Source organism: Piliocolobus tephrosceles, chromosome 9, assembly GCF_002776525.5.
Source record: "Piliocolobus tephrosceles isolate RC106 chromosome 9, ASM277652v3, whole genome shotgun sequence".
NCBI lineage: Eukaryota > Metazoa > Chordata > Mammalia > Primates > Cercopithecidae > Piliocolobus > Piliocolobus tephrosceles.
Window position 1 is genome coordinate 126,163,280 of NC_045442.1, and position 22,569 is coordinate 126,185,848.

The 22,569-nt window shown below is 41.6% G+C and overlaps 1 protein-coding gene across 1 annotated transcript; it reads left to right on the top strand.

The window, feature by feature from the left end:
* Positions 1 to 8,682: 8,682 nt before the first annotated feature.
* Positions 8,683 to 22,172, top strand: LOC113224919 (aldo-keto reductase family 1 member C15-like). Its single transcript, XM_031936240.1, is given in 9 exon segments — positions 8,683 to 8,795; positions 11,070 to 11,238; positions 12,131 to 12,247; positions 13,278 to 13,353; positions 14,165 to 14,289; positions 19,171 to 19,201; positions 19,204 to 19,279; positions 20,070 to 20,235; positions 22,086 to 22,172. Coding segments are annotated over 9 exon segments (960 nt in total).
* The last annotated feature ends 397 nt before the right edge of the window (positions 22,173 to 22,569 follow it).

Consider the following 22,569-nt stretch of genomic DNA (forward strand, 5'->3'; position numbering starts at 1 on the left):
AACTGAATAAACAAATAAAGGCACATTGGCAAAATTGGCCAAGCACAAAGAGGTTAAGACAGTGTAGAAAGACCTTGCAAATTCGACTCCTATATGTTTATTGGGTTCTGCCATTTTGAAGCACTCAAACAAGACTTGGAAGGCAGAAAGAAGCAGCAGCCAAAATCCTAGGGCATTTAATGTTTTCTGCTGGCAGTGAAAGCGAAAGAGGTGGCAGGCACAGCCTCTGGCTTCCAAGGTGACCACAGGTAGATGTGGGGTGGCTACACTCACCGCACCACCTGCTGTGCAGTGGTTACTGGGCTCCTGTGTCCAGGGCACCGTGTGGCTGTGGCTTCCCGACTCTGGCCGTCATAGCTGTGGATGGAGGTATGTTCTTGAATGCAAGGATTTCCAAGGTAGCCTTCCTGATGGGGCAGGTGCAGACTCTCCTGTGCGGGGTCAGGTACACACCGTTCTTGGAGCAGTTCTTAGAGATCATGTTAAGCTTCCATCTGCAGGCCTTACCAGTGTTTTCTAAGCAACCAAAATTCTTTGTCTCATTTCTGCTTAAAAGGCATAGAACAGTTTCTGTTTCTGGCACTGAGCTCGAGCTAATACAGTGTTTGAAACCAAACATGGTTGCAGGCAACTGAGTCAAGGTTGGAGTATTTGGATAGATTAAATTACGCTGAAGTAACAACTTCCAAATCTCACCAGCTTAACAAAATGAACTTCTGTCTGTCATTCATAGTGTCCAGGGCTTTGCTCTAGGCGGACATTCTGGGACTCAGGCTGATATGTTATTTTGGTATGCCAACCTGAGGCTCCGTGACAGGAGAAGGAAGCTGGGGAATTAGGTGCTGAATGTCAAGTCAACATACAAAACTCAGTTGCATTTCCATACACCAATAACAAATTGGTTGAAAAAGAAACAATATAATGTTCTATGGTTTATAATACATTTATAACACGTTTTCTTTATGTATTCATCTGTTCATCAACACTTAGATTGGTTCCATATCTTGGCTACTGTGGAGTGCAGATCTGTCTCTGACATACTGACTTCATTTCTTTGGATACATACCCAGTAGTGGGATTGCTGGATCAAGTGGTAGTTTTATTTTTAGCTCTTTGAGGAACCTCCAACAATTCTTCATAATGGCCGTTATTCCCGACTGCTCTCTTGGATGCTGGGTGTCTCCTCTCTTCCTGCAGTTCACGCATGTAGAGCATCCAAGGTTGGGAGAAAACTCGGGGTGCTGAAGGCAGCAAGCTTTTCAGTATTAAAGGGCAGCTGTGTTCTCTGAAGTTGGAGTGTCTTCAGCTGTGGCTTATCTAAGCCCCTTCAGCAAGCACAGGTCCCTTGGCATGGATTCTGAGGAAGACCTTGGTGAAGAATGCACACTCCTAGCTCAGGCCAAACTCTGCAACCTTAGCAAACTATTCAGTATGTTGCATTCTTCTGATCATGTGTTACAACCTACAAATGGCAGAGCTGTTGGCACTGAAACACCTGATGTTTATCCCTGGTGTAATCCATGCCCCAGAGAGATAGGAAATCCTTCCTTGGTCTTCTTGGCCACAGTTTGGGAAAGTTTTACCCCTGGGACTAGGGGCTTCAAAATTCAGCAATAATTACTGATATGGTTTGGATATTTGTGCATTCCAAATCTCATGCAGAAATGTAATCCCCAGTGCTGGAGGCAGGGCCTGGTGGGAGGTGATTGGATCATGGATGGGATCCCTCATTAATGGTTCAGTGCCATCCCCTTGTGATGAGTTAGTTCTTGTTGTGAGTTTCTGGGAGATCTGGTTGTGTAAAGTGTGTGGCATTGTCCCCCCTTGCTCTCTCTTGCTCCCACTCTTGTGATGTGAGACACGGGCTCCCCACTTACCTTCTGCTCTCACTGTAAGCTCCCTGTGGCCCTCCCCAGAAGCAGATGCCAGCACCATGCTTCATGTCCAGCCTGCAGACCATGGGCCAATTGAACCCTTTTTCTTTATCAATTACCCAGTCTCGGGTATTCTTTCATCATGATGCAATTGCCCTAATACCGTCACTCCCATGTCCTAGTTTCAAGGAAGGCTGTTTTAATCCAGCCCAGGGAAAGATGTGAAGATATAGCCTCACAAAATTGAATGTGGAACTCTTGGACTTATTCTTAACATGCCTGACTTAAAAAAAAAACCAAAAAAACAAAAAGAACACTAGGAACAGTTGCATGTAAAAGACACTCAGTAAATATTTCTGGAACTGAATTTCAGGTAGACTATCTAGCCCCACCTGTTAATCCGAACATCTGGGAAAGTTTGTTGTGAATGCTTAAGAAGCCTTAATGAGATTTAAGAATTTTTCCCAGGAACAAATAAGTTTTCATGTTATCCACCTCAGTGAACACTGTGACACTTTACATAACCCAGCATTCCTGCCCCGTCAGCCTCAACTACCGAAGAAGGTGGCATTTCATTGATATCTCATTGAAGAGGCAGGGCCAGGGTCAGCCTGATTGACTGACACTCCTGTCTGCTCAGTGCACCTGCTCCTCCCTCTCCTGCTCTGCTGTAGCCCAGAAGGACAGCCTCTTTAGTCCTGGGTACTGCCTTCTCTGCCTGCTGCCTTCCAGCTGGGCTTGGCCACTGTGAGGCGCTGCTGAGAGCAGAAAGGGAAGCCGGAGTCCCGGTGCCATACCTCCCTTCTCTGGGGGACACAGCAGCAGCTTCCATCCCCCCAGTCGTCCTGGCTGCCTCCCTCAGGCCCTCCGTGGTTGCTGCTGCTTCCAGGGTCCCAGGGTTCTACCCCCAGCACTGCCTCCTCTGCTTCTCTAGCCTAGGAGGGTAGCGGCTTCCTGTGTTTAAAAGCCTCTGGGTTGCTTGTTTCCTGACTGGCTTCTTTGTAGATACTCCCATCGTCTGATGACACATCTTCTGTTCAGATAAGCAGCATGGATTTTTATATCCTGGTTCATGACTGATGCTGCTCCCTCCAGATGTCCCTGGTCACCTCTGAACCTCCTCAGGGCTGCCACCCTGCACCTGTCCACAAGCGGCCAAGCGTGAACTCTCCCTGTGGCCACCATGCCGGCCTGCTGTGCTGCTGTGTTCTGTGACTAGAGCGTTTGTCACTCAGCTGGGCATAGCTGTACTCTGCTGAGGAAGGCCCTGCTGTTAGTCCCAGCCCCAAGGGGAGGGATGACGATTGCTTTGCTGCTCTGTTTGAGTGCAACGTGGGCCTCTCAATTTCCCACTGCAAAAAACAGTGTTGGATGCAACCTTTAATAAGGATTTAGAAACAGTTTGGAGATCGTAGAAAATAAGAACAGAGCACAGAAAAACTTAAAAACCCCACTGTGCCTATGCTTAGAGCTCAATTTCATTCATTCCACAAATATTTATTGAGCACTGACCACGCACTAGGGAGCTTTTCTAGGTGTGGTGATTAGTGTTGGAGAAGTCAGTCAATAAATTTGAAAACACACCACAAAATAAGTGAATAATTCAGGCAATTGCTCTGGTCACAATTGTTCTGAAGAAACTAAAACAGAGGAGTGAGATGGAGAGACACAGTGGGGACTGGGGAGCTACTTTGATTAGAGTGACACAGGGACAAAGACATCACCAAGAAGGTGAGACTGAAGACAAAAACCAATGATGAGAGAGGAGGTGTCAGGAGACTCTGGACAACCTCTACAGGTAGGTACAAGTCTCTATATGAGTCCCACATTTTCCTAGAGAAGAACTTGACAAGGACACGGCCATCTTGTTGCAGGGGCAGGGAGTGAGCCTCAGGAGACCTTATTTGAGCCAGCACCTTTGCTTGGGATGCAGGACCTGGGAGAGGTGGCTCAGAGCAGCATGAAGGCCTTGACTGGGGTGGGGCAGGCCTGGGAGTGAGGGGCAGTGAGCAGCCCCAGAACACTGACTATTATGAGAATGACCCCGCAGCTATGGCCTCCCTTTGCCCTGTGCAATGGAAGGAATCTTTCCATCCCCATCAAAGCCATATATGAAGCCTTAACCCCCAAGGTAATGCTATTTGGTGGTAGGTCCTGTGGATGTGATTGGGTCGTGAGGGTGGAACCCTCATGAATGGGATTAGAGTCCCTCTTAGTCCATTTATTGTTGCTATAAGGGAGAACCTGAAGCTGGGTCATTTCTAGAGAAAAGTGTATTCAGCTCACAGTTCTGCTGGCTGGAAGTTTCAGGATTGGGCTTCCAGTGAGGGCCTCAGGCTGCTTCGAAGCATGGAGGAAGGTGAAGGGGAGCTGGTGTGTGCAGAGATCGCCTGGTGAGAGGGAAGCAGGAAGGAGGGGAGGGGCCAGGTTCTGTTGAACAACCAGCTCTCTTGGGAACTAATAGAGTAAGACCTTACCCCTCCCCAGGGAGGGCATTCATGTATTCATGAGGGGCCAACCCCATGACCCCAAACCTCCCATTAGACTCCACCTCCAACAATGCAGGTCATACCTCAACATGGGATTTGGAAGGGACAAACGTCCAAACTACACCAGTGCTTCTGATAAAATAGCCCCCAGAGAGATCTCATGCCCATTTCGCCATATGAGGACAGTGAGAGGACAGCTGTCTGTGACGCAGGACGCAGGCCCCTGCCAGACCCTGAGTCTGCCAGCGCCTTGATCTTGGACTTTTAGCTTTCAGATCCGTGAGATATCCATGTCTTTTGTTTATAACCCACCCAGTGTACAGTACTTTGTCACAGCGGCCTTAACGAACCAGACTCCCAGTCAGAAGGCATGGTCTGAATCAGACTTTTCAGAGGGCATTTTGAGAACTCTGAAAGTTGATCTTTTTGGCTCCCTGCTTGTGTGGGGTGGTAAAGGAGGGGTGAGGTGTGTTTCTCCAGCGAGTCGGGCTGCATTTCTCTTTGTTGCTTGACAATGGACTCCCTTTTATTCAGAGAGGATTATATGGGTGTGTCTTAGTCTGTTTCCTGTTGCTGTAACAGAATAGCTGAGACTGAGTGACTTATAAAAAATAGGAAGTTATTTGGCTCAGTCTTGGAGGCTTGAAAGTCCCAGATCACAGGACCCACATCTGGTGAGGACATCTGTGCTGTGTCATCCCATGGCAGAAGGCAGGGAGCGCGAAAGCAAGGCTAAGAGGATGACAGCACAAGAGAGGGCCGAAATGACTTTTACAGTAACCCACTCTCACGAGAATGGACCCATTTTCGCAATAATGAGGTCAGTGCTTCGTGAGAGCAGGCTGTTGTGACCTAGTGACCTCTTAGAGGGCACATCTCTTTACACTCAGCATTGGGGATTATACTTTCAACACATAGACACATTCAAACCACAGCAAGGTGTGTGGTGTTTTATCGCCATGCGATGTTCACATTTCTCTCATAACCTTGGGTTACCCTTTCCTCGTGAATTGCAGCATGCTTGCTGAACTCTTGTTCTGTATGGTTAAATCTCCCATCAGAGTTTTGGGACTCTATCCAACTCTTTGTAGTTTTGCTGTAAATAATGACTTTTCTTGCTGTTCAGCAAAACGTTTTAAAACAAGATGATACTTGATATGGAAGGGCTCAAACATCCTTTATTCCTCTGATAAATAACTCACTTGGTGTGGGAAAGAAGACATTTTTATCCCCTCATCATCCTATCTGGTGGTCCCCACTAGAGAAAACCCGCCAGGATTTCTTTCAGTGCAGCTAAAAGGGAGGTGCTGATAGCTGAGACTTGCTCTGAGAGGAGAACAACCTTGCTGAGTTCTGGAAGGCCTCAGTTTCTAGCTGGCTTGTGGGCTGAGGCCAGCCTCAGTTCCTCTCCATGTGTGCCTCTCCAACAAAGCCACTCATTTTATCAAAGCCTGCAAGCTGAGAAGACTGCTGAGCTGGTTAGTGTGATTGAAGTGGCAATCCTGTCTTTCCTAATGATGGAAGTACTTTTTTTGGAGTTACAGTATTCTATTGGTTAGAATAAAGACGCAAGTACCAGCCATACTCAAGAAAAGAGGTTTACCCAAGGGCATGAGTACCAGGAGGCAGGGATCTAGTGGAACATCTTGCCATCTGCCCTCTTCCTGTCTCATGAACAATGAGCTCCCTTGGTTCATGAGACAAGGAGCTCCATCCTGTCTCATTAGTAGTCTTCTAGAAATCTTAGAAAATAAAAAAGGTGCTGGGAAACCAGAGACAATCATCTTTCCAATTACCAACGGAAGATGGATTCTGAAAACGACATGCCATAAGGCATGACATCAAATCTAGAAATGTTTTAGGATAATGTTTAATGCAAGTGTAATGAGAATAGGGCCAGGGAGCATGAAGTCCTGCTATGGCTTCGCTAAGAATGAAACTGGCCCATTTTCTTTCACTACTAAGTTCCTAGACTCCTGAATCAGAAGTAGGGGAGAAACAGTGTTTTTTTTACATTAGCCAAGCATTTAGTGCAAAATACAGATAAATATTGCAAGAATGTTAGACAAATTTTTAGCCTGTTGAATTGTGGATTCCAGACAGTTCACGTCAATGAAGACAGAATTTTCTTGTGACTTGACACACAACATCTCTGTTTAGTGCAAACGCTTTAGCAATGGAATATAAAAGGATATTCTCATCAAATTTATAGCAAACACAATGTAGAGATAAATGCAACCAAATGGACTCATGGAATCAGACAGAGTCCTGACCTTGACCAGCCAGAGGATAAGTTGAAAGTAAGATAAATTATAATTGTATGTTTCATAATTGGCTGTAAAATACCAATGGCACAAATACAGGTTGCAAGAAGCACAACATAATAGAAGCATTAAAGAAAACATCAGTTAGGTGTTTTATCTAGCAGAAGTTCCTTATTAGTTGAGAATGTAATTTGAATGATGTGGTTTTTTGGTCTGGATGGTAGAAGCTATATATAATAAAAGGTATGCAGGGAAGGGCATCAACTTCATCTAGGGAGGTCATAGAAGGAGTCAAAGGATGTGTGGTTGGAGGAGGTGCATTTTGGATAAGTAAGAAGTCATTAAACTGCTGAAAACTAGGTGGGATAGAGAAAGCTGTTCCAGAAAGAGGCAATGGCTGAAGGAAAGGCAAGAATACAGACTTTATCCCTGATTTCAGACAAGTTTTTCGCACCAAAAGGATTCAAGAAAACAAGACAATGAGAATCAAAAAATGAAATGGGCCTCGGTACAGAAGACAAAGATAATGAAAGTAGGAGAAAGTCTTCCTAAGAAATGTTGTTACATGTGTGCTTGGGACCAGGTGTCAGGCTTTGTTCAATAAATTTTCAGCGAGGTATTGTTATGGGATTTATGATGAAAGGAATGGTGAGGAAGTTAACTTAGGTCCTCTGGGAAAATTAGTGTTTAGAATCACTAGCCTGATGATAGTTTTATACCTTGTAAAATAAGTCTGGTGCAATTATCAAAGACATATTTGCATGCTTTTTAAAAAACTTTTATTTTAAGTTCAGGGGTACATGTTCAGGATGTCCAGGTTTGTTACATATGTAAACCTGTGTCATGGGGGTTTGTTGTACTAATTAGTTCATCACCCAGGTATTAAGCCAGTACCCATTAGTTATTTTTCCTGATCTTCTCCCTCCTCCCACCCTCCACCCTCTAATAGGCCCCAGTGTGTGTTGTTCCCCTGTATGTGTTCTCATCATTTAGCTCCCACTTATAAGTGAGAACATACAATATTTGGTTTTCTGTTCCTGCGTTAGTTTGCTAAGGATAACAGCCACTATCTCCATCCATATTCCTGCAAAGTGCATGTTCTAATTCTTTTTTATGGCTGCATAGTATTCCATGGTGTACATGCACCACATCCTGTTTATCCAGCCCATCATCGACAGGCATTTGGGTTGATTTCATGTCTTTACTATTGTGAATAGTGCTGCAATGAACATACACACGCATGCATCTTTATAATATAAAAATTTTTATTCGTTTGGGTATATGCCCACTAATGGGATTGCTAGGTTGAATGGTACTTCTGACCTTAGGTCTTTGAGGAATCACCACACTGTCTTTCACAATGGCTGATCTAATCTATATTCCCACCAACCGTATATAAGCATTCACTCCTCTCCACAACCTTGGCAGCATCTGTCATTTTTTTGACTTTTTAATAATAGCCATTCTGACTGGTGTGAGTTAGTGTCTCATTGTGGTTTTGATTCGCATTTCTCTAATGATCTGTGATGTTGAGCATTTTTCATGTTTGTTGGCTACATGTTTGCCTCCTCTTGAGAAGTGTCCATTCATGTCCTTTGCCCACTTTTTATTGGGGTTGTTTCATTCATGTAAATTTATTTAAGTTCCTTATAGATGCTGGATATTAGACCTTTGTCAGATGCATAGTTTGCAAAAATCTTCTCCCATTTCATAGGTTGTCTATTTACTCTGTTGATAGTTTCTTTCAGCATGTTTAATTTTTTAACTTAGAAATCAAGTGTGTACAACGCTGAAGAGAAAATTCAAACTCCTCTAGCATGCAAATATTTCTGTACGATTTTCCTGTAAGACAGGCCTGTAGAGACCTGGAAGAATCAGAACAAAGTCAATGGATTGATTTCAACTTCATTTTGAAATTATAGGCAGCTATAATCTCCGCCCCACCCATCTTGTATTTGATGGAAATAAAGAACGCGGCAGCCTTGTCTCCTACTGGGCTCTCAGTGAGGATACAGAAGGAAAGGCAGAGTCAGATTAGCTGGGCTGTGGGTGGTGATGGAGCTGAAGCAAAGCCATTCTGTGAGGCTGAATGATGGACACCTCATGCCGACGCTGGGATTTGGCACTTATGCTCCTGATCATGTAAGTGGACCCCTGGAGGCTGAAGGGTCTTATATTTTTTTGCACTAAGAGGATGAGCAGCCGTTCCCGGCCTAGGACCGCACGCTTGGCTCCACTCTTGCTTAGAAATGTGAAGGGCCAAGGGCCAGGGGAAGCGGAAGCCAGCATGAATGCTTGCTGGCAGCTTTGCTGTGAGGTTGTTGGGGCTGGAAGTATTTGCCAGGGAGTTTCGACCATCCAAGCCTTTTGCCATGTAAGAAGACACTGTGATTTGAAACATTAGGTAATTCGATGGGAAGACTTAGGGGGTACAACATCACAGTAAGGACTGAATTGTGTTTCTCCCCAAACACACCATACAGCCACCCACTCAGTTCACACCATACAGTCATCCACTCAGTTCACACCATACAGCCACCCACTCAGTTCACACCATAGAGCCACCCACTCAGTTCATGGCAGAGAACTTGAAGTGTCACACTCTGGTCACAGTAATGTAAGGGCGGCTTTGGGGTTGCTTTGGAGGGATTACCCCCAAAATGAGAAACCAATGGATGGGCTCAATCTTGGTAGAACTCTGTCATGAGATATCACTAGATAACAGCTACCAGAAAGGGTCAGTAGGTTTCCAATGGCATAATTGTCCATTTCATCCATTAGGCATAATGTGTGTCTTATATATGTTTTATGTAATGTTTATTACTCTTAGAAGAGACAGAAAAGTGCCATAGAGAATAGAACAAAATTCCCCATAACCCCCTCATTTACTGTAATAAATTGTACTACATGCATGTGCTTAATATTCAGACATTTTAAACGCACTAAGTGAAAAGAAGCTTCCTTAATACTCTAATTGGTGTTTTTACCTGAAGTCACTGCAGGAATGAGAAGTTTTTTTCCTGCGTGTGTGTTCTCTGTCTTTTGTCCTGCTGTTCTAGGAAGCTTGCTAGGGCAGCATCTCAGATTTAGTCATTAAACTATCCCCTGTTTGAAATTTGAGGCAGAGCGTGTACATATTATTGTCCAAATGTTGCAACGCCAGCTTGGTGAGGTGACATCTCCGTCCTGGGTGAAACCAGGCCAACTATTGACTGGAACCCTTACTAATAACACAAACATATTTTGCATGTTATATGTATGATATACCGTGTTCTTATAATACAGGAAGCTAGAGAAAAGTAAGCTAGAGAAAAGAAACTCTTATTAAGAAACTCATCAGGAAGAGATGATATATTTGCTATTCATTAAGTGAAAGTAGATTGTTACAAAGGTCTCCATCCTTGTTGTCTTCACACTGTGTAGGCTGAGGAGGAGGAGGAAGAAGAAGGGTTGGGGTTGCTATCTCTGGGGTGGCAGAGGCAGAAGAGGTGAAGGAGCGGGAAGGGAGGCAGGAGAAGCAGGCACACTTTGTAATTTTGATTGAAAAAAAATCATGTATAAGTGGGACTGTGCAGTTTAAACCTGTGTTGTTCAACAGTCAGCTGTATATGTGTGTAGTGTGTGTGTGTGTATCACTTGACCTGTCCTTCCTATTGAGTGACTTAGAAAATTTCTCCCAGTATCAGAAGTTTTCCTGTTGGTTATTCTTGTACAATTGATTCCTATGGAATGAGATGTGATTTTTCCATGCTCCAGGGTGAAGCCCATTCCACTGATTTATTTGGGAGTAGAAACTTACAGGAGGTTAGTTGCTGTCCTCAGAGTGTGCAGGTCTATCATGGAAACCTACGTGATCCAAAGGGAAGCAGGAGGCCAGTAGGTAGTGAAGATGCTATTGGGTAGCAAAGACATGGGCTCAACCTAAATGCCCATCCATGGTAGACCAGATAAAGAAAATGTGGTCCATAAACACCATGGAATACTGTGAAGCCACAAAAAAGAACTAGATCATGTCCTTTGCAGCAACATGGATGAAGTTTGAGGCCCTTATCCTAAGCAAACTAACACAGAAACAGAAAACCAAATACCGCACGTTCTCACTTACATGTAGGAGCTGAACAACACCCAGGGATCCTGGGAGGGGAATGACAGACACCAGAGCCTATTTGAAGTTGGAGGGTGGGTGAAAGTTGGGAATCAGAAAAAAATGTTTATCAGGTACTATGCGTATTACCCAGCGGACAAAAGAATCTGTATACCAAACCCCTGTGACACACAGTTTATCCATATAACAAACCTGCACATGCACCCTGAACCCAAAGTAAAAGATTAAAAAAAAAAAAAAAAAAAAAGAAAAAGAAAAAGAAAATGCCACTATGGAAATCTATTGATTTTTCTCTGAGTCAGGCAGATCATTGACTCCTCTTACTCCTGTTTTATAGACCCCCCAAGAGCAAGGCTGGTGAAGCCACCAAAGTGGCTATTGATGTAGGCTTCCATCACATTGATGCAGCGTTCTTCTACCAAAACGAGGAGGAGGTCGGAAAGGCCATTCGAGAGAAGATTGCTGATGGCACTGTGAAGAGAGAGGACATTTTCTACACTACCAAGGTGAAAGTTCTGTGTGTGCAGTGGCCAGAGGCCACCGTCAGTTCAGATGTATTATTTAGAAAAACAATGTGGTCTCAGTTTGAACAATGTATTTCCCTAACATTGTGAAGGCACATTATCAAAACATAGGAACAATGTATTTATTACCTAATATTGTGAAGGCACATCATCAAAATATAGAAGAGGCTGTAGTTTTGCTCTGAAATGTGTGAAAGGTGGGACACAGTTCTTCAATGTCTCTGAGCAGCAGATATTATTCCTATATAAAATGATATTGATCATTCTTAAGTCATTGTTATATGATAACCCAAGGCACTCTGGGGCCACTCCATTAATTCATCAGTAATTGTTCTCAGGACATATTTCCAGACTAGGAAATACTTTTTTTCTTTTTTCAACTCGGCATTGAGTTTCCTGAATGTTATAACATTTTCCTAGCGTGGAAAACCTTTCTTCCAATATAAACAAAGCTTTGGTTTCTGGAGATACATCCTATGCATGTTTACACTGATGACAACTTGTTGTTAGGATGCATCTCTCAGCAGAATTGTTTTGAGGAATTCATTATACAGGACAGTAGATTCCATTCCCCCTGTCCTGACATTTCTTGACTGCTCTCAGAGGATGGTGCCATTAACCCTTGATGCATTAAAGTTGATTTTCCTGCTCCATCTAAGTTTTATTCACAGTTTTCTTACATTGCAGCCTTTCAAGTAAATCTCAGCATCTCATCAAAGATGTAATTTACTCTGAATAACACAAACGTAGCCCCAGCTCTTTTAGTTTTAGACCACAGTGTTTTGTTACTCACGTGTCAATTTCTAACTGTTATGTTTAATTTGGTCCCCAAATATGTGAAATCATACGCTACTTTTTCTTTTGTCCACTGCAGCTTTGGACAACTTTCTTTAGGCCAGAATTAATTCGCCCAGCCCTGGAAAGGTCACTGAAGAAACTTCAACTGGACTATGTGGATCTCTTCATTATCCACAATCCATTGGCTATGAAGGTCAGCTTTTGTTTTTCCCTTCTTATGCCCCAAACAGTTTTATCACTGTTATTAGCACCTCCATTGTCTCATTCCAGCTTGATTTCCTGGGTTCTTTCTGAGAGAGGTAGGTTTCAGTGAATTGCATAGAATTGCTAAATCATTCACGAGTCTCCTTCACAGCCGAGTGACATTGAAATTTTCTGTCTGTGCTCATCCCCCAGCCTTAAGCAAGATGCAGGTTCAATGATCTCACTTCCTCTGTGCTAGAAAGATGAGGCATTGCCCTGCATTTCTTAATAATTATGTTCCTGAGTGTAGATTCTGAGCTATTAGGTTACTACAGACTACAGAGATACAACGTGAAATCTCCACCTCTTTATGGTGAGGGTTTCTCCCATATGTACCCCTCAGCCCCCAGGAGAGAGAGGTACCCGGGGTGGCACATGTGGCACAACTGGACTCCTTTGGGCTTTACTGATCCAACCTGTCATCACAGTGGACATTGCCTAAGCACATCTGATGTCCTCATTATCTGAGTTGGGTGAGCATAAACTGAGGCTAAACACACTGATCAATAGTTACGGTAAGCTCTGTCCTCCACACCAGCCTGTCCTTCGGAAATGAAATAAATTTCAACTGTAGGGACAGCATTCTTAGTGAAGTGTAGGGGTGTACGGAGGAAGGACCCTGCAGATAACTGTGGAGAAAAAGTGTTTTGCTACAGTCTCTCAGATTATTCTCATCTTTCTTTTTTCCCATGTGTTCTCTTACCGACCCCCTCCACACACACACATGCACATCCACACATATCCTTATCTACACACATGCACTCATGCATACACACATATGCACACACACATGCACACATGCATACACACATCTGCGCATGCAGACACACAAGCACACACATCCACACACATGCACACATGCATGCTCAGATTAATAATCACAGCCTCCTGAAAGTGGTGTGGTTAAGCTCCTTAAGCACCAGAAAGGGAATTCTCATAGAAAACCTTCTTCTTTATCCTCTGTTTTCTCTGTTTTCCAGTCTGGGGAGGAATTGCTGCCTAAGGATGCCAGTGGAAACATTATTTTTGACACTTTGGACCTTCGTGACACATGGGACATATGTTCTGCTGCAGACACCGGGTGGCACTGTGTGGTGAGGTTGGAATCACAGAAGGAGGGGTCAAAAGAGATGGGGTTTTCACTCCAGCAGGTCTCTGACCTCAGACATGGAACTTCTCTGCGCCTCTGTGTTCTCATCGGTGATGTGAGGGAGTGGAATGAGATGACCCCTATGGTCCATGTTTAATTTTAACCTCTATGGCTCTACATAGACATGGAAGCAACTTTACCCGAGATCAGGTTGAGGACATGAGCCCTAAAGAGGAGTCAGCATAGAGAAGCACAAAAGGAGTCAGCACTTTATCCCAGGACAGAAACACATCACAAAAGAGGAACAGCTGCGGCCTGACTCAGCAGGAGGGTGGAAGGAGCAGGACAGTGAACCTGCCCTTGCAGCACCTATACCATTCATTTATTTTTATCATTGTAGAAAGAGGTAACAACAAACCCTTTACTAGAGGAAAGGCTGAGGAGTTTCTTTTGCTCTTGACTGTGGTGTAGTTTTTTAACTATTGCATCCTAACAGCAAAATAGGTACCATAGAAGTGAGTGGGACAGGTAAGAGGAAATGGAAAAGCAGCTTTATGTTTATTTGGTGTCCCGAGTGTGCATGTAATAGAATTAAGGAGACAAATAGGTATACAGAACAAGAAAGGGCATTCAAAATTAATTTATTCAAGTGATAAAACAGTTTGATTCATTATAATTGTAATATATCATAAGTCAGATTTTCAGTTTATAAAAAGCCAGTGACAAATGAAATGGACAAACTACAGCAAAGGTCTACCATCCATTTCCTTCCTTCCTAGGCCCTGGAGAAGTGCAAAGACGCAGGTCTAGCCAAGTCCATTGGGGTGTCTAATTTCAGTCGCAAGCTGCTGGAACTCATCCTCAACAAGCCAGGGCTCAAGTAGAAGCCCACCTGCAACCAGGTGAGCCCTTAGCCTACCGGGGCCTTCTCTGACTTTCTGCTCTTCACACACTTGCCACTTAATCATGCTTCCAAGTTTCTGGCTTTATATCACCTGTGTAGATGACAGTTCCTTTCACAGAAGAGAAAATACTAGAGAAAAAGCAGTTTGAGTGGAGTAGAAGAGCCTGACTTCAGTTCTTTGGGGATGTGTGAAATTCCTATGAGACAGCCAAGTGGAGGCAGAGTTGGGAGGTGGTCGCTTTGGTCTGGAGCTCAGGGGGTGGTCTAGGTGGAGGTACAGATGTTTGGAATCATTGCTTTATAGATGGTAACAACTCACAGACAAGGATTAGCTTCCTAGGGAAAGTTCATGGAATGAAAAGGAATAGGCAGGACAGTTCACAGGAGAGGGTGAGGCAGAGAGGCACTGGCAAGGAGATCGAACAGGAGCTGCCAGACAGGTGGAGACACCCAGAGGCTGTGGTATCAGGAGCCAAAGAAAGAGCATTGAAGTGGCTTGAGTCAGACACAGGTGGATCCTACTGTGAGCAAACACTCCAATAGGGAAGGATAAAGGGGGCTGGATTTAGTGGCATAGAGGTTATGGGAAGCCATGCAGGGCCTGCTTCAGAGTGGTGAGCACTAAAGCCAGAGCAGAGGAAAGGAGTGAGAAAGAGGAGGTATATAAATCATAATTAAAACGTGATTTTTAAAGAAACATCCAGTATAGCCAAATATCAAACATGATTTATGACATTGTTAAATAAAGCTTTGTGTAGACCATTTTGATAATTACACAAAAAGCAGTTCAAAAATGTATACTCTTTGTTTTAGTTTTATATTTCTAGGGATATTTGTAGACAATCAAAATGTGTTAAAAACTCCCATCTATATTATATAGTAATATAATATATATGAACATATATATATATATCATTTCTAAAACCAAATGCTTAGAATGTTGAATTTCCACAAATGAGGAAATAAAGTTCTGATGGCTTCATAGAGATCTTTGAGAGGATATTATGAAGACTAATAGCAAAGAGGGAAAGCTTGTAATACTATATCAAAAGCATATCAGAGAATTATATGCTATTCTGTTTTTCAGGACACTTTTAAACCAAAAGAAACAGAAAACTCAATTCAAACAGGCTTAAAGTTGATTCACTTATAGAAAGTTTGGGTCTTGGTTGCTCTAGAAGCTGTAAGATACTTTCTTGAAATGAACATATTTTGTCTGTGCTCCATGTTTTATAGCTTCAGAATGGCTCCTAATAGCAATTGGGGGATAGGTCTCCTCATTCATGTTCAGCACAGCAGAGAGGGTTTTCTGGGGCTGTTTCTAAAGACAGAAGAATAATTTTCACAGAAGTTTTCTACCAATTTTTTTCTCATGTGTCTTTGGCTTGAACACCATAATGTACCTTTCATAAACCAATTAATGTAAGAGAAAGTAAGTTCATGACACAAAAGTGTAACTGGCTTCTTCTGGGGCACAGAAGCTGAATATGGAGGAAGGGAGAATAAATGAATAAAATCAGGATTCTTATAAAATATGTTAATCTATACTATTCAGTGTATATGTTAATTTTAAATTATTTAACATCTAACAATTATTTAACATCTAAGAACAACAAAAATGACTAAAATTAAGCATACAAAATGATTAGAGGTTGCTACATGGTTCTGGTAAAATTCTAGGTGATCTGGTATTTTTTCTTTTATCTAACATAAAAATATTTCTTTTATTACTTTTAAAAGTTTTTATTTTTGTAAAATTTTTAAAAATGATATAGAGAATATGAGTTCAAAAAGTTCATGGAAAAATGGAATTAAAAGATGTTAATAAAGATATCAACTATTTTTCAACACAAGCTTTACCAAATTCAGTATAGTTTTTAAAGCATAAGTATATGCTTATGAGTATATGAGCTAAGTATATGTGAACTAATAGCAAATAGTAGCCATTTAGTTCATCTCTAAATAACTGAGAGTCCCGGTAATTTAATCATGTCAATGTATTCTGTATTTTTTGCATTATTAACTGTAAAAAAAAGTCTCTGTTAAAGATTCTTAAAGATTCAGACACAAAAAGAACTCAGAAGGAGCCAAATCAGGACTGTAAAGTGGATGACTAATGATTTTTCTGTCAGATTTCTTGCAAAATTGCCCTTGCTTGATGAAAAAAATGAGTAGTAGCATTGGTATGGTGAAAAATAATCTTTGGTGAAGCTTTTTTGTTTTGTTTTGTTTTGTTTTGAGATGGAGTCTCGCTCTGTCACCCAGGCTGTAGTGCAGTGGCGCGATCTCGGCTTACTGCAAACTCCAACTTCCGAGTTCAAGCCATTCTCCTGCCTAAGCCTCCCGAGTAGCTGGGATTATAGGTGACCACCACCATGTCCTGCTAATTTTGTGTATTTTTAGTAGAGATGGGGTTTCACTGTGTTAGCCACGATGGTCTTGATCTCCTGACTTGTGATCAGCCCACCTTGGCCTCCCAAAGTGCTGGGATTACAGGCGTGAGCCACCGCACCTGGCCCTGGTGAGGCTTTTTGTGGGTATTTTCACACTAAAACTGGCTAATTTTCTCAAAACAGTTGTTATTCTTCTTTAGCCCTCTGGAGACTCAATAAGCAAAATGACCTGAGCATCCCAAAAAACTTGCTATGACCTTTTTTCTTGACCAATCTCCTTTCGCTTTGGCTGGACCACTTCCACATCTTGGTAGCGATTGCTTTGATTTTGCTTTGTCTTCAGGATTGTACTGGCAAAGCCATGTTTCACCTCATTTTGCAATTCTTTGAAGATGCTTCAGGATCTTGATCTCACTTATCTAAAATTTCCTTGGAAAGCTTTGCTCCTGTCTGTAGCTCATCTGGCCACAACAGTTTCATCACCCATGAATTGGAAAGTTCACTCAACTTAAATATTTCAGTCACTATAGTGTAAACGGAACCAGTTGAGATATCTATGGTGTTGGTTATCATTTCTGCTGTTAATCATTGGTCTTCTTTAATTAGGGCACTAGAAAGATACATGTTTTTTCCTGAAAATTGATGTGAATGGTATGCCGTTGTGGGCTTCATCTTCAACATCATCTCGTTCCTTCTTTGATTTCTTTAGGGGATTTTGCCCATAAATTTTGTGTAAAGAGTCCATAATTTCACCATTCTTCCACCCATGCTTCACAATAAATTTGATTTTTGTTCTTCAATTTAACAGAATTCATGTTTCTCTGATAGGGGAGTCGTCTTATCTTTCTCAATGCCTCAAACTAGATCCTGTTTAGACATGTCATAACAACTTAGTACAAGTTTATTTTAGTGCATTTTTTTGAAATCCATGTATAGTTTCTACGTAATGCACATTTTCAATCAATTTTTTGAATATCCCCTCACGTTATAATCATTTACTTTTTATGTACCCATCCTCACACTTAAGCAATAATTATCTCACAACCAAACATGTTACATAGATAATTCTACCTCTGTATGATTTTGAAGCAGACATTATATCATTTTATCTGAAAATATTTTAAAAAATCTCTAAATCTTCAAACATTGCCAGAATCTTTTTATACCACTTGAAATAGTAGCAATAATTTCTTGCTATTACTAAATATCATGAGTGCTAAAATATAATTTTATCATATTTTTACAGTTGATTCATTTAAATTGATGTGGAAATAAGGCCCGTACATTGCAATTGGATGATATGTCTCATAAATCACTCTTTTCTTTTTTTTTTTGAGACCTAGTCGCACTCTGTCATCTAGGCTGGAGTGCAGTGGCATGATCTCAGCTCACTGCAACCTCCACCTCCCGGGTTCAAGCGATTCTTCTGCCTCAGCCTTCTGAGTAGCTGGGATTACAGGCATGCACCGCTACGTCTGGCTAATTTTTGTGTTTTTAGTAGAGATGGGGTTTCACCATGTTGGTCAGGCTGGTCTCAAACTCCTGACCTCGTAGTCTGCTTGCTTTGGCCTCCTAATGTGCTGGGATTACAGGTCTGAGCCACTGAGGCCGGCCGAATCACTCTATTAATAAATAAGTTTGCTCTCTTCTTTTTTTTTTTAACTTCCCTCCTCCTCTTCCTCTTCTCCTTCCTCTGTCTTCTTCTGTTTCTTCTCTTCCTCCTTCTTCTCCTCTTGCTCTTCTATCTTCTCTTCTTCCTCTTCTTCCGTGGCTCTCATTCTCACTCTGCCTCTTTCTTTCCTTCAATTTACTAATGAAAACTTAAGGCTTTTATTCCTGTAAAGTTTTCCTCAGTATAGGATACACTGGTTGATCCAGTGATGTGATACAATTTAACATGTTCCTTTTGTACTTTCTGTAAATTGAAAGTTAGAGCTAAAGATTTGATCACATTTGGTTAACGTCATTTGAACTTGTGAATTTTAACAAATATGTCATTTTCCTAACCATTGTAGTTACTATTCTTTTTGATGCTCAACTTGCCATCATTTTGACCAGCAGAAGACTTTTCAAATGAGCTTCTTGGTCCTTTGCCTTGCCTCATTTTTTTAATGTTCTTTGCTATTTAGAATGTAAGCTGTTCTAGGGTGAACTTGTAGCTTCCCCAGTCAGAAATGGAATTAGCCATTTTTCTAATAAATTTTGGTTTCTCTGAGTAGAAATGTCATGTAGAGACTATAATTTGGGCACAAGAGATTTTAATCATTTAAAAACACTAATTAAAAAAGAATACATAAGTTATCATATTAGTATGACCAATGATGGAATTTGAAGGCATTTCAGAAGGTACATGGGGAAAATGACCAATCTGAAATACACAGTACCTATATTAATATAGTACTAGATATTCCTTCAAAGCATTTTAAAATTTACATGTGGTTATTCGCTCATGTATTCTGACACCTTTTGGTCTTGAAAAATTACAGGTGGAATGTCACGCTTACCTCAACCAGAGCAAACCCTGGAGTTCTGCAAGTCCAAGGACATTGTTCTAGTTGTCTACAGTGCCCTGGGATCCCAAAGAGACCCAAACTGGTAATAAGAGTATCAAAGAGTTAATTTATATCAGCAACTCTATTGATTAAGAAACTTTTAGCATTTCATTGTAGATAAAGTCAAACATAGAACAGTGAACACAACAGTGTAGTGAATTCCCATGTAACACCACTGAGCTTCAATGTCACCAACATTCCTTCCCTCCTGTTTCATTTGTATATCTGCCTTCTCCCAACCCCACTCCAAATACAATTTCAAAGTGATTTGAAGGTGAAATTTACATAGACTGTAATGCATATATGTTAGCTGTACAATTTTGATAAATGAATGTACTTTGTAATCCACATTATTGTCATGATATAGAAACTTTCTCCCAAAAATGTTAATTTGTGTTCCTTCTGAGACAATTCCTCCCCACCTCTAGGCTACTATGTTCGTAATGTTTTCAGTCTTAGATTACTTTTGTCTGCTGTAGTACTTTGTGTAAAGAAGTCATATATATTCTTTTGTGTAGCTTCTTTTGCTCAACCTGTCTGTGAGATTCATTCCTGTAGTTGCAAGTGTCTGTTCTTTCCATTTTACTGCTGTAAAATATTCCATTGTATGGACATATGCACACCACAAGTTGTTTATCCATTCACCTATTGATGGGTAGTTTAGTTGTTTCCAGTTTGCCGCAATTGAAAATGAATCTCTATGAATATTTATGAGACACTTCGAAACATACTATACTGTATCTTCTCCTCTCGTTGTCTGGGGCTTTGGGCAAAAGGGGTAGCACACTCTAGATTTTTCATCTATACTCTTCATATCTGTTATTTTTCTCCAGGATGGACCCAGATAGCCCATATCTCTTGGAGGAGCCAACCTTGAAATCCATTGCCAAGAAACACAATAGAAGCCCAGGCCAGGTTGCCCTGCGCTACCAGCTGCAGCCGGGGGTGGTGGGCCTGGCCAAGAGCTTCTCTGAGAAGAGAATCAAAGAGAACTTCCAGGTACAGGTCAAGTGGTTTTGCTCCAAAGTGAGCCATGGTCTCTGGTCTGGGCCATCTCTCTTCCACGAGGGAATGTGCCACATGTCATTCATGCCCATGCTTCTCTCCTCTGTGTGCTAATGGAGGGGGGCAGGATGGAAGAGTATGAAGAGAGAGCACTGGATTCACAGTTCTAAAGTTTATCACCTCTAGGACTGACTTTGCCACTCACTAGTTGTGTGACACTAAGCAAATTTCAACCCCACCATTTTCATGAGTTTCAGGAGTTCTACATGGTAAATAACTTTAAGGACCCTCATTTCTCTCCTTCACCACCTCTATCTGACAAATCTCCATTTGTATTTTATGATCAAACTCAAATAGGATTACCTGCTTTGTTACATGTCATACATACATAACCACTGGAACAACGTAGCACATTTTTCACCACAATAGTGCCTGGCATGGTTCTGTTAGTGAGTCTTTTCCCTTTTAACTTAACATTGTTTTTCTTTAAGATGTCAGTATGCTCTCTGGACTGTGAGATCCTAAATGCAGTGACACCTTCTGGGTCATCTTTTATCACCTTTCCCCTGGCAGTGCCCCAGGCAGGTGGGAAGCTAGGTATAATTTCATAGACTGACCAAATTATTAATAGTAAATCAATGAAGAAAGATTTTGCCTGAAGACTTACTCATATACACTCCAATCCATTAAATCAATCAGTGGTCTTTAATTTACTTTGTTTTGAATTCTAAAAGAATTTTTAAAGACTATGTATGCTGTTGTCCATGTAAAGATGGCAGCTGGAAAAATCAACATGAGTTTAGTTATTACAAAGGATGATATTTGAAGCATATTTTCTAATGTATTTGTTTCACAACTTTGTAGCTCTAAATTTTTAAAGTTATACTAAAATCAAATAGGCAAATCTAAATCTTGCTACAATATAGAAAAAAAACTTATTGTATTTTATTTTTCAATTTAACTTAACATGTTAATACATATCCCTGTGACAACCATGTCACTTTTGGAGTATATTTTAAGATGAATCACTGATGGGTAAATGTATGGGTGGATAGGTAGATAATGGGCAGATATAGGTAGAGAGAGAGAAAGAGAGACATTAGATAGATATGTAGATCATAGATGGACAGATACATAGGGCTCTGAGTTTTCTGTCTTTTGCATGAAATAATGAACTTAATTTTTTTAAACCAAATATCTCTTTTCTTTGCTATTAAGGGATTCTTTATCAGGGGTTATGTGTTTTCAAATAAAAACAACTCTTGGCTTAAGTAAGATAAATATATTCAAAAAAGTTTTTTTTTTTTTTTGTAAGAAAGTAGTATTTGGTACTATTTAGTAGCAGCTGGAAATAGTATTTGGGGGCCTGCAATGAGCAAGTGGTGTGGTAGAACAATTGATCAGGAAATGCTTTCCTAAGGCCAACAGATTCTTGGAGCAAGGTTGTCCTGTGTTCCAAGGCTTGCACAGTCAAAGACTGGGTCAAGTTCCAGGGGAAGTGAGTAAGGAAAATCCTCACCAAGCACCAAGTGTGGTCAAGTCAAGGAAGCAGGTATTTTGTCCAGATTTGCCTTTGTTTAGGATAAAGAATTTATTTTTTTCTGTCTCAAGCAATTCTCTAGAAATGTCTAAGATTGATAAGTTGTCTTTCTTTTAGAAGTGGAGCAGAGCAGGAGGGAGGTGGGATGGTAGCAGAACTCAGGGGGAAGAGGTCTCACCTAGAGGCCAATGAGGACAGAAATACTTTCCATATTGCCATCCTTGCCTCTGCCCTCTGAAAGCCTTGTATTCCCAGGAAGAAACTGCTGTCCTGGGGAAAGGTTAATGTGTTTTCTTCCTTTCAGGTTTTTGACCTTGAGTTGACTCCAGAGGACATGCAAGCCATTGATGGCCTCAACAGAAATTTCCGATATGCTAAGTTACAATTGTAAGTCATGCTTGCAGATTCTTTCACAGGCTGTTTTCTGTAATATGCAGGCAAACAGAGGAACACGTCTTCCCTAAATCAGGAAGGCAGGCCAGATTTCAGGAATAGGTATGAAACAGGAGCTTCCCTATAGTCCTCATTTGGCTCAATCTCTGACAAATTCCCAACAGGAATGTGAGTCTGTAAGTGAAACTGCTGATGTCTGCACCATCGTGAATGCACTTCTTCTACTTTTTTTTTTTTTTTTTCAGAGACAAAGTCTTACTCTATTGCTTAGGCTGGAGTGCAGTGACACGATCTCAGCTCACTGCAACCTCCGCCTCCTGGGTTCAAGGAACCCTCCTGGGTTCAAGGTTCAACCTCCGCCTCCTGGGTTCAACCTCCTGCCTCAGCCTCCTGAG